This window comes from Cannabis sativa, chromosome 4 (genome assembly GCF_029168945.1).
Source record: "Cannabis sativa cultivar Pink pepper isolate KNU-18-1 chromosome 4, ASM2916894v1, whole genome shotgun sequence".
NCBI classification, from domain to species: domain Eukaryota; kingdom Viridiplantae; phylum Streptophyta; class Magnoliopsida; order Rosales; family Cannabaceae; genus Cannabis; species Cannabis sativa.
Window position 1 is genome coordinate 56,978,785 of NC_083604.1, and position 16,658 is coordinate 56,995,442.

General features: G+C 31.1%; 1 protein-coding gene across 1 annotated transcript; it reads left to right on the forward strand.

Annotated features, from left to right (window-relative positions):
* The first annotated feature begins 9,040 nt into the window (after positions 1 to 9,040).
* LOC115714731 (RING-H2 finger protein ATL43) lies at positions 9,041 to 11,355 on the forward strand. Its single transcript, XM_030643488.2, has one exon. It carries the CDS (start codon positions 9,296 to 9,298, stop codon positions 10,901 to 10,903), a length of 1,608 nt encoding a protein of 535 aa, XP_030499348.1. The 5' UTR covers positions 9,041 to 9,295; the 3' UTR covers positions 10,904 to 11,355.
* Positions 11,356 to 16,658: the final 5,303 nt, after the last annotated feature.

Here is a 16,658-nt window from a genome sequence, read left to right on the forward strand (position 1 = left end):
TCCTTCTGGGGATATGCTATTCAAATGGCAAACGATATTTTAAATGTTGTTCCATCTAAAGCAGTCCCTAAGACACCCGTCGAACTATGGAATGGTCGCACACCTAGTTTGCGCCATTATAGGATTTGGGGGTGCCCTGCTCACGTCTTAAGAAAGAAAGAAGGCAAACTGGAATCGCGAACTGAGGTTTGCATGTTTGTCGGAAATTCTAAAGAGACTAGGGGTGGACTATTCTATAGTCACAAGGATAACAAAGTGTTTGTCTCTACAAATGCTACTTTCCTTGAAGACAACTATATGAAAGACAACAAACCGAAAAGTGAAATTGTATTAGAGGAAATGCTCACGAATCTTGTTCCTTCAAATGTACCATCTTCTTCTACTCAAAAAGAGGAACATCCCACTCCCTCAGTTGTAGCAACTGAGAAAACTACTACTAAAGCTCCTGTTCAGAAAGTCACCGCTCCTCGTCGTAGTGGGAGGGTTTCTACGAAACCGACTCGTTATGGCTTGGATGGTGAAATCAATATGGTCGTTGGTGACGGTATTGATGACGACCCATTGACCTATAAACAGACGATGGCAAGTCCGCAACGGAAGCGATGGTCAGCCGGTATGGATTCAGAAATGGATTCCATGAAAAAGAACAAAGTCTGGGAATATGTAGAACCACCTGAAGATTTTCGTCCAATTGGATGTAAATGGGTCTACAAGAAGAAAAGAGGTGCGGAGGCGAAGTCGAAACTTTCAAAGCTAGGGCGGTCGCCAAGGGTTATACCCAAAGAGAAGGTGTGGACTATGAGGAAACTTTTAGTCCTGTTGCCATGCTCAAATCCATCCGAATTCTTCTCTCCATAGCTGCCGCTTTAGATTATGAAATCTGGCAAATGGATGTCAAGACAGCCTTTCTTAATGGGCTTCTTGAAGAAACCATCTATATGGAGCAACCGAGAAGGTTATGTTCTTCACAGGCGGGGAGAATAAAGTTTGCAAATTAAATAAGTCCATATATGGGCTTAAGCAAGCTTCTCGCTCATGGAACAAAAGGTTTGATGAGATCATCAAGACCTACGGCTTTCATCAGAATGAAGATGAACCTTGTGTTTACCAACTCAAGGAAAACCAAGTAGTAGTATTCCTGGTCCTTTATGTTGATGACATTTTGATCATTGGAAACAATGTCAAGAAAATGACTCACATCAAGGAATGGCTTGACACTCAATTCGACATGAAAGACTTGGGTGAGGCAGCCTATGTTCTTGGTATTCAGATTGTCAGAAACCGGAAGAACAGATCCCTTGCTCTCTCTCAAACAGCTTACATTGACAAAGTTCTTGAGAGATTTTCCATGACCAATACCAAAGGGGCAAACATGCCCTCTAGACATGGTATCCGTCTATCTAAGGAACAGTGTCCTACTGATCCTCAAGAGATAGAAGACATGGAAAAAATTCCTTATGCTTCTGCAGTTGGAAGTCTAATGTATGCTATGCTATGCACTAGACCTGACATCTGCTATGCAGTTGGAATCGTGAGCAGGTATCAGTCAAATCCAGGTAGGGTACATTGGAATGCTGTTAAGTATATTTTGAAATACTTAAAGAGTACAAGAGATTATGTATTAGTCTACAAGGGTGGTGCTTTGAATCCCTTAGGCTATACAGACTCAGATTTCCAGGGATGTCTTGAAGACAGGAAATCTACATCTGGGATGGTGTTTACTCTTGGGGGTGGAGCGAGTGGTTTGGAGAAGTGCTAAACAAGCTGCAATTTCGGATTCTACCATGGAGGCAGAATACATAGGCTGCGGCTAAAGCGGTAAAGAGGTTGTACGGCTTAGGAAGTTCTTCACCAGTCTTGGTGTAGTTCCTGGAATGGAAAGGCCTCTAGTCCTGCTTTGTGATAACACTGGAGCTATAGCCAACAGTAAGGAACCTCGGAGCCACAAGAGAAGTAAGCACATAGAAAGAAAGTATCATATTATCAGAGAATATGTGGCAAGAGGGGATGTACTGGTGGAGAAAGTGGATACGCAGGATAACTTGGCTGATCCATTCACCAAAGTCTTGGCAGTAACTTCATTCGAAAAGCACCGCCAGAATTTAGGATTAATTGAAATGTACTGATTTGTTTTATATTAGTGCAAGTGGGAGTTTGTTGGGTTTTATGCCCTAAATAAGACTCTGTTTCAATGTAATCCAGATTATTCTATATCAATAAAGTAACAGAAGTAATTTTTCATTCACTTGTGTATGTTTTGGTTCACTTAATCAATTGCTTGTCTATTTGATTTATAAATTCATCCAAACCCTTTTCACATACTTGAACATGTTTATTGTGTTGTCAACACAGTGGAAAATAAACATGACTATGTGAATAAAGTATTCCTAGATTTATCAGAACACTGGGTTTCACTGATATGACAATCTACAACAGAGTTTACTTACATTTGGAGAAATGTTATGTTCTTTCCAGAACATAGGTTAAAGTAAAGCTCAGGTTGGATGCATGGAGTATGCATTGGAATGGACCGATATTGAACTTTGAATTAGATTTTGAAACTTACCGTAAACATCTATTCAATTCAATATCATAAGTTGATCCTAGATCACATGATCTAAATCCTGATATGGTTAGGCTTAATTTCAAGAGTGTTATTCGTGTTCTTTGATTTGTTAGTTAAGCCTAAAACTTTAGTCTGGGCAATACATACATTTTGGGAACACGGTAGTGCGATTGAGTGGGAGCGCTAACATAAATATGGAATCTATAGCTTCTATCTGGCGAATAGTAAGCAAAGGGTGATTTCCTTCGAGCTTAACCAAACGAGATAAATGATTGAGTACTCATTTCACTTAGTTGAAATATCATTTATACAGGGTTAAGTGTTTTAAGGATAAAATACATTGTAGGGTGTTACGGTAATTTAAGTCCCTTTACAGTGTAGATCATCCATATAGAGGATCATTGATCACATTAGGATTATAACAATGGATAACTAATAATGTGTCTATATGGTGGAACATATAGAGCATTCTATATACTGAGAGTGCAATTCTGAGTTCTATGTGTGGATTCAACGAAGAATTAATAAGTCAGTGAATTTAAGTGGTAAATTCTAGATCTGCTTATTGGAAGCTCGGATATATAGACCCATGGTCCCCTCACTAGTTGAGATGATATTACTTGTAGGACTCATTTAATTGATTTTAATTAATCAATTAAAAATTCTCAAGATAGACTTGTCAGTTTGAGAATTTAGCACTTATTAAGGGCAAAACAGTAAATAGAGATTTTGAAGGGCATATTTATTAATTAGGAAACTTTAATTAGTTTCATTATTAATAAAATAAATGATAATATATTATTTGATAATTATTTTTTAATTATTAAATAATTAGATTTATCATTAATATGGTTGAACAATGGAATTGGCAATTTTTCACAAAAAGGGGAAACTATCAAGTGTAGGAAAAGGAAAGTTGGAAAAGAGGCAAGCCTTGTTTCCACATTGCCTAGGCCGGACATTTACCTTCCTTTTCCCTTTGATTTTCTCAGTTCAAAATGTCAATCATAGCCCTTGGTGGTCTTCTATAAATAGAAGGCAAAGGCTTCAGAGTTTCATACATCTGTACAACTGAAAAGCTTTTCACAGCATTATTCTGAAAGAATTTTCTCTCAGAAAATTCTCTCTGAGCCGCCACCCTCTCTCTCTCTATTCCTTCACTGTTTCGAAATGTATGAGTGCTAGAGTAGTGCCCACACACATCAAGTAATACCTCAATCATAGTGAGGAAGGCTGTGTAGATTTCAGAGATAACAAAGAAGGACTTTCGGGCTCAGATCTTGATTATACTCTGCTACAGAAAGGAATCAAGGGTTAGAGATCTGAGTGGGAGGAGACATATATATTCCGCTGCAATCACTGTAAGATTTCTGATACTTTTATGTGTTTAATTTCATATCGTTTTAGAAGTTCATATTTAGGTTGTTAAATCAACATACTTGTGAGTAGATCTAAGTTCCTGGTAAAATAATTTCCAACACTTACGCCCAGTACGTTGCCAGAAAAATCGCATCACCTAACCAGGTGAGCCCATATATCAGATGCATAATATTGTTACATACTCAACCAATCAATCTTTTCATTATATAACAATATTAACTATATCTTAATATTAATCAATTCATTGCAATACTAATTGTATTACATACAACGTACTATGTAGTACAATATACTTTTCTTACCTCAAGTTTTGGTTCAGGTATATTGGCCGACCTACTTGGAGTACGATCGATGATCCTGGGCCCTTAAGCTTTCCTGCTCTGAGAATTTTCTATCCTGCTACTGGAACTTAGATCACTAAGTTTTGGATTGAAAATCGAAAAAAAAATTGATATAGGAGGAGAAAAAATTTTGACGAAAGACGAGAGTTTTGTTTTTGTTCGTTCTTCTGTTTATAAATGTATAACGCATAATATATATACTTATTAGTTTACTGATAAGTTTTATATAATAAAAATAATATTATAATAATTATATTATTATTATCAATAATATAATATTAATAATATAATAATAATAAAAATTTTATTATTTATAATTATCTTATCGTTTTTTAGTCACTAAAAAATTTATATTTTTAGGGCACTAAGTTAAATCCCACATACTCCTAATTACCCCAATATCTATATTATCAACTTATCATAATATTTCCATCAATTCTATCAATTAAACCTGTTATGACATTTCTGGCCTCTGATCGAGTCTCCAAGGTTGCCAAATCTGAAAATATTTTTATTACACCAGTAACTCATATTACATTCACATATACCATATAAATCTATGTAATTTATAAATTACGCTTATTTATCCACTTATAGCAAATTTTAAAATTTATGTTGAACTAGATTAGTAGGATCATAATCTCACTTATTATCTAATTAACCCATAATATAATTTTAAACCCTAATTATTTACCATTTGTCAACTCATCGGGATACTACACACAGTAATGTAATAAAATATCAGTTATCAGGCAGCCTCAAACATTGGTCACACGTTTAGTTTAGTAATTTTGGATCAATAATTTTAGTGTTTTTAAGGTAAACTCTTTCAATTATTATTTTTTTGCATTTAATTTTCTAAAATTAAATTTGAGATTTTTTTCTCAAATATACAAAAAAGACCTCGTATTTACATTTATACGGACATATGCATATTTAAACTTTTATACAAAAGAAGATTCTTTTTTTTTCAAATATACGAACATCCTGTTAATCAAGAGGTGTGTTAATCACAAGAAATAAAGAAGAAAAAAATAAAATAGCAATATATAACCAATACTTTTTTATTTATATGACCAACACTTTTATTATTTTAAATCTTTAAAAAAAAAATTAATAAAGCAAGGTGACTAAATGAAATCTACAAAAGAATATCTAAAATAAAATATATTTTAAATTATAAAATATGTATATCCATAAAAAATTAACTATATATATTTTTTTAAGCTAAACACTTAAATAACAATGACAACTAGACAATAACTCAATTGTAAAATAAAAATAAGGGATAATTTCACAAATACACAAAAACAACAAAAGAAATTACAAAAATATGATTTCACGGAATTTTAAATATTTTTTTTTTTTTGATTTTATTTACAGAAAATACGGTCTTTTTATTATTGATTTTTTGTTATTCGCATGTCATTTTTTGTTGTTATTTTGATGTTATTTAAATATTATTTTCATGTTACTTTTATGTGATTTTTTTGTTATTGTTATGTTGTTTCTATGAAAAACCGTAAAAATATACAAAAAAAAATTCTTTAAACGTATAAATGTAATTTTTTTTTACAAAAAATAGTGTCTTATGTAATTATCCCTAAAAATAAATTGGGTACCAACAAATTATGTCAACTCAAAACAAACTTATAAACAACACACAAATAATCTTAAAAATTAAAAGTAATAACATAAACAAATAATTATATACTCATTTTTGTATTGATAAAATAACTTAATTATTCAAAAAAAAAAAATCTTAATAACAACTAAAAAATAATTGCATAACGACACTGTCTACATATGTAAATCAACTGGACATCAACAAATAGTGTAGACAACTCGAAAGAAACAACAAAAAAACAATTAATAAAACAAGTAAAAGTCACCATTAAAAAAACTACAAAACTACAATGTTAATATAATTGATATATAAGTAATTTGTAGTTATTTTCAAGTTTTATTTTGTTTTTTTGGATGGTTGTTTTGGGGTTATTTTTAAGTTTTGATGAAATATGTTTATATCTGATTTATTTGCATATTAAAATAGAGTTGTTGTTTCATTCCTATATTTAGTTGTCTAAACAAAATTAAAATAAACATTTGTATATTTTTTTAGTTAATTTCTAAATTAAGTATTATTTTTTTTTTATTAATACATTAAGTTGGATTCCTTTAATATTGTATTGATAATCTAAAATACCCAAAAATAAATAAATAAATAAATACCATAACATGACAACAATCTTAATATATGTACCATGAAAAACTAAACATATATATAATTTTATTTTTCTTTTATTTGAACAACTAAATAATAATCAACAAACAACTTTATAACATCTTATTATAATATGTAAATTAAATAAGTATCAAAACAACTGTACAGGTTGCATCAACTCTAAGAAATAAAAAAAAAAAACCAATAATCTATAAAATAAATTTAAAAGCATCTACAAAATATTTACACACCAACTCAAAAATATATTTACCAATAAAAAACTAAACATATACTTATTTTCTCTTAGTTGAACAACTCAATAACAACGAATATACAACTCAATAACAATCCACTTTAAACTAAAAATTAATAATTAGGCATAAACACATTGCATCAACTTAAGAAATAAATAAAAACAACACACAGATAAAAAAAAAATATGTATATAGTATATTAATCTTCTCTTGGTTAAACAACTTAATAACAACAAATAAATAATTGTATAAGAACTTCATTCTAATATGCAAATTAAATAGGCATGAAAAAAAACTCCAAGAAAAAAAAAATACCAGTAATCTATAACATATAATTTAAAAGCAATTACAAAAAACTTGTATACCAATTGTACCAAAAAAAAAAATAAATAAATAAACATATTCTATTTTTCTCTTGGCTAAACAACTTAATAACAACGAATAAACAACACGATAGCAATTTAATTTTAATATAAAAATTAATTAGGCATCAACATATTACGTCAAGTTAAGAAATAAATAAAAACAACACATACATAAACAATCTCAGAAAATTGAATCACAATGGCAAAAGAATTGTACATTAACATATACCCATTTAATACAATTTAATTTAATATTTTAAATTAGTAATACTTTGTATTCACTTAAATTGCTAGGAATTAGCAATAAGTTAGTTAAGAGTTGCTTTAAGTGCTCAAAGATGCATACTTATATATGTAAAAATTTAAAATAAATTAATTCTATAAAAAATTTAAGAAAATTACTTCAATATATTTTTATTTAAAATATTTTTGTAAAAAAAATAATTTTGCAGTACATTTAAAAGTATAAAATAAAAAAAGATGAAAATGCCATTTTTATAAATAAAATAAAAAATTAGATAAAAATCTACAATAACAACATAAAATAAACTTAAGAGCAACTAAATAAATATTTAAAATAATATGACAAAAAATTATGACACAATATATTAGAGAGATATATTGAACATCTGTAATATTATATTGGAAATGTAATTAATTATATATATTTTTTGATATTTATATAAATATATATTATAGAAAAAGAATATTAGTTATTTAATTGTATGTAGAATAAAAAATAGGTAAATATTTATTAATTTTAAAAAATAATTAATAAGATAAAAAGATAAAAAAAAATGAAAGTAAATATTTATTAGATTACTAATAAATACTTGATATAGAAAAAAAGATAACAATAAAATATGATAGTTTCAATAGAATAAAGATACTATTTTATTTAAAAAATAATGATATAATAATAAGTCTTTTTTTAAAAAAAAATGAGTAATATTCACTTTATTATGTGAGGATATTGAAGTAGAGAGAATATTTAAAACCATAAAATGCGTATAACTATTAGTAAAAATTGTAGCCTGTACGTGGAGCTTCGTAAATTAGAAAATAAAAATAAACAAAATATGTAGAAAAGTAAATGGAAGTTTGTATAAATGTTAAAATCATCAAACATTCGTATAAATGTAAAAAAAGTATCAATTTAGCTATTTAGTGTAAAAATTCCATTAAATTTTAGTGGCAAAACTCTCTAAATTACTGAGCTGTTAACAAATTTAAAAGTGTCATTTATTTTTTATTGTTAACTGCCATTATAGATTACTTATGTATACACTCTTCTAAATGTAATACATTTAATATACCTAATATTATTATTTTAAAATTATAAAAATTATTTCAAAATTTATAATATTTTTTATTTTTTAAATATTTTATTTTTATTTTTATAATATAATTTATTTTTAAATAAATTTTTAAAAAATAATATTAGGTATAATAATATGTGTATAAAAGTGTATGCTTAAACAAATAATTTAAAAATTCAAACTAAATAATTTATTAGGTATAATATAAAGTGAGAATTGACTGAAAGGTAATTTAAATTTGTTAATTGCAAACTAAATTAAAAGATTTTAATTACCTTTAAAATTTGTGTTTGAAAAGTAAGTGAAACTATAGTAGAGATTGTTTAAGTGAAAAGAAAAAACTAATTTTTTTTCAATAAATACACACCACGTAAGGGCCTAATAATATGCCTGTCAAATTTGCTCTTTCCTTTCCACTTTTCTTGCCCTGAAGCTGCTCGGTCTTACTCATTCTCTCTCAGAAAACTTTTCCCACTTTTTATTTTGTCCTTTCTTTCAAGAGTACATAATTAATTAATTTGGAAAAAATAATAAATTTTTTTTTTAGAAAAATAATAAAATTTATTGATATATATCCAAATGTGTAAAAAAAAAAAAAAAAAAAAAACCCCATCAAATAAAACTAGTTCTTTCTTTAATGGTTTGTCACGTCGTTTTTGTATCATTATTTCTAAATCCAAACATCACAAGAATCTCTATCTACTTCATTTGTTCCCAAAATTTTAAATTATTAATTAATTAAATTCACAAAAAGTGGTGGCTTCTACCTGTTCCAAGGTAAACAAACCCGCACCTTCTTTTGTTTTTACTTTCTTTCCCATTTCAACGGCTAAAACTAAGTCAGCCATGGCCATACGGGTAAGCCTAACTATTCTCAACCAGTCCTTCTTTCTTCTTTTTTTCGCTTTCTCTCTATTCCTCCAAAACTCTTCTGCAACTAATAATGCAGCTCAAGCTCCATCACAAACACTCTTCACTGTTAACACCGCAGACAATAATGGTACTAACGGCCATTTCATGGCGGGTCCTCCTTCTCCGTCGTCATTGTCTCCACCGCCGCCGAACGAAAATCCCACATTTTCCTCTTTCAAGCCAAGCATAGTTGTCATCGTCGGCGTTCTCACAACCATGTTCTCCATCACCTTCCTCCTCCTTCTCTACGCTAAGCATTGCAAGAGTGGAAACCTTGTCGTCGTCGTCGGCGTCGGTGGTTATGGCAGCCAACACCATCACCCCGCCACCCGTAATACCGAATACCTCTCCGTGGTGGACCGAAAAAACTCCGGTATTGACAGGGCCATTGTGGAGTCTCTACCTGTTTTCCGATTTGGATCTCTATTGGGCCAAAAAGACGGGCTCGAGTGCGCCATTTGCCTCAACCGATTCGAATGCTCGGAGGTCCTTAGACTCCTCCCAAAGTGCAAGCATGCCTTCCATGTCGAATGTGTTGACACGTGGCTGGACGCACACTCCACTTGCCCCCTCTGTCGTTATCGGGTAGACCCGGAAGACATACTTTTGGTCCTAGATGATACGAAGATCCTGTCCCAGAACGACGCTGTTTCGGTGACTGAAACGCGAGTTTCAGATCCCTACAACGCTGAAGAATCGGGTCCGGATATCCGGCGAGTATCGGGTCGCCACTCGTCAGCTGGGGAAAGAGGGAGTAATTGGATGATTCAAATAGTGGTTCAAAAGCCGGAAGAGAACACATGTTGTAATGAAACGACGTCGTTCAGGAGGTCGCTCGATGATTGGTGGTGGTTGAGAAAGAAAAGGGATCCATCTGTCAGCACAGTCGGATGGTTTGACCGGCCAAGAAAAGACGGGCTTTTGTTGACCACGCAAGGCAAGAAGATAATAAGCTCGGAGCAGGAGCAGCAACAGCAACGCACGAGTAGGTTCGAACACCGGATCATTGTATCTCCCGGATGTGGCGGTGGGCTCCACCAGAGATGGAGCGATGTACAGCCGTCGAAGCTACTGTATCTACGGTCAGAGATGATAATTAGCGACAGCCGTAGATTCTCATCCGCATCGGGATCACGCCCGTCAGTGACACGTCAGCATCTGTTGCATCAGAATAGCCAGGTGGCATTGCACTTGGACTGTAAAGACGGAAAAGGACAAGAGGTGGAGAGAGGTGGAGAGAAGATTGGCATTGATTGTAACAGGTTGTTAAGTAGTAATAGTAATAGTAATAGCAGCAGTAGTTGTTGTAGTAATGGCAGAAGAGTAATAAATTCACGAAGCGTGTCTGAAATCACGGGCCTTAGTAGGTACTCATTAAACGACATCAGTAGAACCTCAAACGACAGCCACAACCAGGGACATCAAACGAGGCGTCATCATCAACGGCAGGCAGCAGCTCAGGCGGGGCTGATGTCGAGATGGGTGGCTTGGATTTCTCAGTTGCGGCCAGCTGTTGGGTCTGAATGCAACGCTCATTTGTGAATGGTGATTGATTGGTTGGTAGGTAGGTAGTATTGTTATAGGAGATAGTAAGAGAGAAAAAGAGGGTGTGGTGTGGTGTGCTATTGGGCCAGCACAACGACGACGTTTCTGAATCATTATTAAATGGCATTAGCCGCATTACCAATTTTACCATACGTACGCCAGACAAAACCACGTTATAATTATTGAGAAACAAGGAAACAATGTCCCAAGAAAACCACGTGGAGAGAAGAAGGGATAATATAATACAGATAGACTAGACTCATTTATTTATTTATTTGTCATTTTCTGGGTCACATCTTATAGAGTCTACTCTGGACTTTAATTGCTAACAATCCTGGGGATTTTTCTTTGTGCCATAAGGGAAACTATAATTTTTTGAAAGAAAAAATTTATTGTAAACAAAATTAGATTGCTTTAGGATTCCATCAATGAGGATTTATTTATTTATTTATACTTTTAATTATTTAAAACTTTTTTTTCTATTGCAAAAAAAATATTACAGTGTAAATATTTGAGTTTAATTTTTAAGTTATTAATAATTAGGCAATATAGTCGCCCTAATTTTTTTTTAGTATTATAATAAATAATTACTTAAAAATATAATTCTAATATATAGTAAAATTATAAATATATTATCTTATTTCATATTATTATTAATAATTTATTTATTAAAAACTAAATGCACAATTTTATTAATTATTATTTAGAATTATTTATTAAGAAGTTTAAAGTTTATTATATGTGTAGTTTAAATTGTTTTGTTAAAAGAAATTATTTTTGTAAAAATAAATAAATAAGATGGTGTTGAAAAAAATTACGGTGTTTCCCATAATATATTATTTTCATATCTCGATCATTTAAAACTGTTATTACTATTATATCTCACTTGTCATCTCATTGTATCTCACTTATTTTTATCACCGTATCTCACCCGTTGTCATCACTGTATCACATCCCTTGTCATTACCGTAGTTCACTTGTAGTCGTCACTATTGTATTTCCCAAATTTATATATTAATCTTAGATTCATCTTGAATTTGAAATATTTTCTTAACATTTTAAGACATTAGAGAAAATTCATTAGTTTGTTCTGTTATTAATTAATATGTTCTAAAAAATTGATTATTATTTTTTTAAATATCTTAATTTAAAATATATATATACATATAATAAAATGTGATATTTTAGTTATGAGAAATGCTAAAAGAAAAATATTGTATATATATTGATTGATATTTTATGTATGTATATACGAAATTTACGATTAATTATATTTGATTTAAGTTTTAATATTTTTTTAAAAAATTTATTTTTTATTTTCTAACTTTTTTAAAAATATTATATAGAAAAATTATTAAAATTATAGTAAAATATCAATTTGTAAATTTATACTTTTTATATAGAAAAATTATTAAATTAATAGTAAAATATCAATTTGTAGATTTATTTTTTAATAAAATATTAAAATTGAGAGAATTAAGGAGAGAAGAGAAAAATAGTATTGGAGTGATTTTAAAATATCATGTCACTGCCTCATACTTCTCCTTTATAGATATATATAGATTTTTAAGTTTAATGAGTAGCATTAAACAGAGACTGCTACGTACTCATTGACTTACACTTAAAGGTCAGGTACTTACGAAAGTTTTAGAAATATAACTTAAGTCTTCTTGTATATAGTAGTGATCAAAACTAATCAGTGATTTATTTATAACAAGATCTAATGGTTAATATTATGAATAAAAATATTAAATATACAATAAATAATTTATTCTTTAAAAAATACAAATAAATAAGTAACTTGTTGGTGACTTGTTGTATGGATAATGATTTTTATTGAATTATATATTTGATTCAAATAATGATTCTTTGTTTTCTTTCTAATCCATAAATAATTTTAAAATTAATTATTGAATATTATAGTGTCTTTTTTATAATTTTTAGAAAATTATTATGGAGTTTATTTATTCTACACAAATTGATTATCACATCCCATTGTATGCATATACATGCATGCAAAATAGTAATAATAATCTTCATCATAAATCACATCCTATTTGTATAATATCAAAAAAAAAAAATTAAATATCAATATACTTGTAATATTAAATCCACAAATAATATAAAAATCTAAAAAAATAATTTATATTCAGAAGAATAAAGATCACAAATGATTCAATTGATATCAATCCTACTCTTGGAGATAAATCAACAATAATCAATTAGGCCCAGGCACACCTTTTGCACTGTCCTTTGTGTTCAGTAATACTTTTCTAAGCATCATGTCCCCCACAAAAAACTTCCTTTGTATCACTTATTTATTGAAGTACCGAGCTACTTTTTGCTAATGAGCTAGTAACCTTAAATTTGTTGAGTCTCTTTTTTTTTCAACTTCATCAAGTGATTCGGTCAGGAGGGCATGGTTAGTCTCCTGGTCGTAAGTCAATCTTCTATGGGATGGAGGTTCTAACTCAACGGAAAACATTGCCTCATAGTCATAGCCATAGAAAAAGGTGTTTTCCGAATTGTTGTTCCTTCAATTTTTATGTACGACCAAAGTACCTCTGGTAGTTCCTCCGGCCAGTTCCCCTTGGCCTCTTTGAGCCATTTCTTCATGGTGTCTTTTAATGTCTAGTTGAGTGCTTTGACTTCATTTGTTTGGGGGTGTGCAACTACCGAGAAACTTTTGATGATTTCATGTGTCGTGCAGAAGTCTGTAAACATCTAGCTGTTGAATTTATTGTTTCCCATTATCTAAAATAATTTTTTGTGGAAGTCCATACTGGCATATGATATTTTTCACTACAAAATCCAAAACTTTCTTGGAAGTGATTGTTGCCAGTAGTTTGGGGTCTGTCCACTTGGTGAAATAATCTATAACCACAACTGCGTCTTGTACTCCACATTTTCCTTTAGGCAATTGTTCGATAGGATCTATTCCCCATATAGCAAAGGGGCACGAACTTTGCATCTGCATCAACTTGTTGGGTGGTGCTTGGGGAATATTGGAAAATTTTTGGCATTTTTCACATTTTTTTAGAATGGGCCTTTGAATATTCAATCATTGTTGGCGAGAAATAACCTTACCTTTGTATTTTCTTGGATAAACATTGCCCTTGACATGATTGACACAAAAGCCTTCATGAACTTCAGATAGGAGTTGTGCAACTTCTTTGTTTGTCACACATCTTAATAATGGCATAGAGATACCCCTTTTGTGTTGGGTTTTATGCCCTAAATAAAACTCTTTACAATCTGATTAGTTATCAATATAAGAAATTTGAAGTGATTGATGTTTGCATGAATTCTACATGCTAATGGTTTAATATGTTTATTATGTTTACACACAAAATCAGTTAAATCCAGATCATATGTTTATTCACAATTACAGTATCGTCAACACAGTGGAATGTGATTGTGATCATATGAATCAAAAGACTTGGTCCCTGTTTCATCAGTGTTATTGGGTTTACACTAATGTGATAATCAGCGATGATGTGTACTTACACTTGGAGTAAGTGTTATGTTCTTTCCAGGACATTAGTAAAGTATACTAGTTTCGAATGTATGGAGTATACATTGGACTGGACCGATATTGCAACTAAGTTAAGATATTACAAACTTACCGTTATATATATCTTTCCAAGTCAATATCAGTAGTTGATCTTAAGATTAAAAGAATCTAAATCCTGATATGCTTAGGCTCAACTCAGGAGTGCTATTCATGTTCTTTGATTTATTAGTTAAGCTTACTTTTAGGTCAGGGTGATACGCATATTTTGGGAACATGATAGTATGATTGAGTGGGAGTGCTGAACGTAAATATGGAATCTATAGCTTCTACTGGTGTATAGAAGTCAAGTGATGATTCCCTTCGAGCTTAGCAAATAGAAGTAAATGGATGAGCTCTTGTTTAACTGACTAATTATTAGATCACTAAACACCATTTACAGGTAGCTAAGTGTTTTAAGGGGCAAAATACATTGAGGGGTGAGAACGGTAAAGAAATCCCATCTCGATGTAGATCATCTATATAGAGGATCTTTAAATCACAATAAGATTATAACAATGGTTAAATGAGATAGCATATTGATATCGTGGAACATATAATATGCTCTATATAAGTCTGAGAGTGCAATTCTAAGTTCTAAGAGTGGATTCAACGAAGAATTAATAAGTAGGAATTTACTTGGTAAATTTGGTTCACTTATTGGAAGCTCAGCATATAGATCAATGGTCCCCATTCTAGTTGAGAACATTCTGCTTGTAAGACTCATTAATTGATTCGTGATTGATCAATTATAATTCTAAAGTTAGACTATGTCTAATTTGTGAATTTTCACTAAGCAGGGGTGAAATTGTAAAGAAAAGAGATTCTAGGTTTATTTATTTATTAATGGACTTTATATGTCTAATTAATAATTAAATTAAATGACAATATTATTTAATAATCTATTTTAGTTATTAAATAATTAGTTTTGGCATTTAAAAGGTTAGAATTGGAAAATCGACGTTTTTGAGAAAATAGAAATAAAATTTGATAAAACTGCAAAATCAAGTGGGGCCCACTAACACACCTTGGCCGGCCACTTATTGAGGTTTTTCAAATTAATATTTTCATTATTTTAATGCCAAATAATTCCTAACCTAAACCTAGTAGTTGCCTATAAATAGAAAGTGATGGCTCAGTCAAATCATAAGTTTTTAACACAAGTTTTCAATAACCTTTTCTCACAGAAATTTCTCTCTTCAGAAAAACTGAGCCTTCCCCACTTTCTATACCTGGCCGAAATCCCTTTCTCTTTTCATCTTCATAAAATTTCGACCCTAGTGAAAGAGTGAGTGCCCACACACAGCAAGCAGTAACTCAATCATAGATTGGAAGACTGTGAAGGATCAAACTTGAAGAAGAAGGACATTCGGGCTCAGATCTTGATTATACTCTGCTACAGAAAGGATACAAGGGTTAGAGATCTGAGCGGAAGGAGACATTAATTCCGCTGCATCAACGTAAGGTTTTCTTAACTTTATATGTGTTTAATTTATCGTTTTAGAAAGTTCATATTTAGGGTGTTTAAACAACATACTTGTGAGTAGATCTAAGATCCCGGTAAAATAAATTTCCAACAACTGGCCTCAAAGCCATGGTAATTGATTTACTTGCATGAAATTTGGACTTTAAAACAATTGTTTGTTATTTGGATGGTTTCATGTTGTATTGAGTGTTATATGATGATTGATTGATGTTTGTGAATTTTCGTAAAAAAATAATTGAAATTTTGTTTCTGGAATTATTTTTATTGGATATTATGGAAAAAATTAAGCAAGTTACTTTTTTACAGAACTCAATTTCGATTTAATTTGAATTAGTTATGATTTTTTGAAGATTCGAAAAAAGATAAGGGGCTGAGCACTCACACGCGGGCGCGGATTCAGACAATTTCTTGTCTGAACTCTTCTTCCGCGCGCGGGATACGTGTCAGGTGCCTCCCTACGCGCGCGGACCTCGTCTGGTGCCTCCCTACGCGCGCGGATACCCTGCAAGCTCCTCTGTTCCGCCGAGCTTTCTCGGCTGTCACCAGGGAGCAACCGCGCGGACAGTATGCTTGGCATACTGTCCGTACAGCTCCCAAAATTTTCGTTTTTCTTCGTTTTTTCATGCTTTTTCATGGAATTAACTTCCGATTTTTTGTGTAGTTTTGTATTTATATATTTACTATTCTTAATTCAACTCTAATTATCATAATGAATT

Coding starts and splice junctions, on each gene's coding strand:
- LOC115714731 (XM_030643488.2), top strand. CDS start 9,296: ATGGCCATACGGGTAAGCCTAACTATTCTCAACCAGTCCTTCTTTCTT.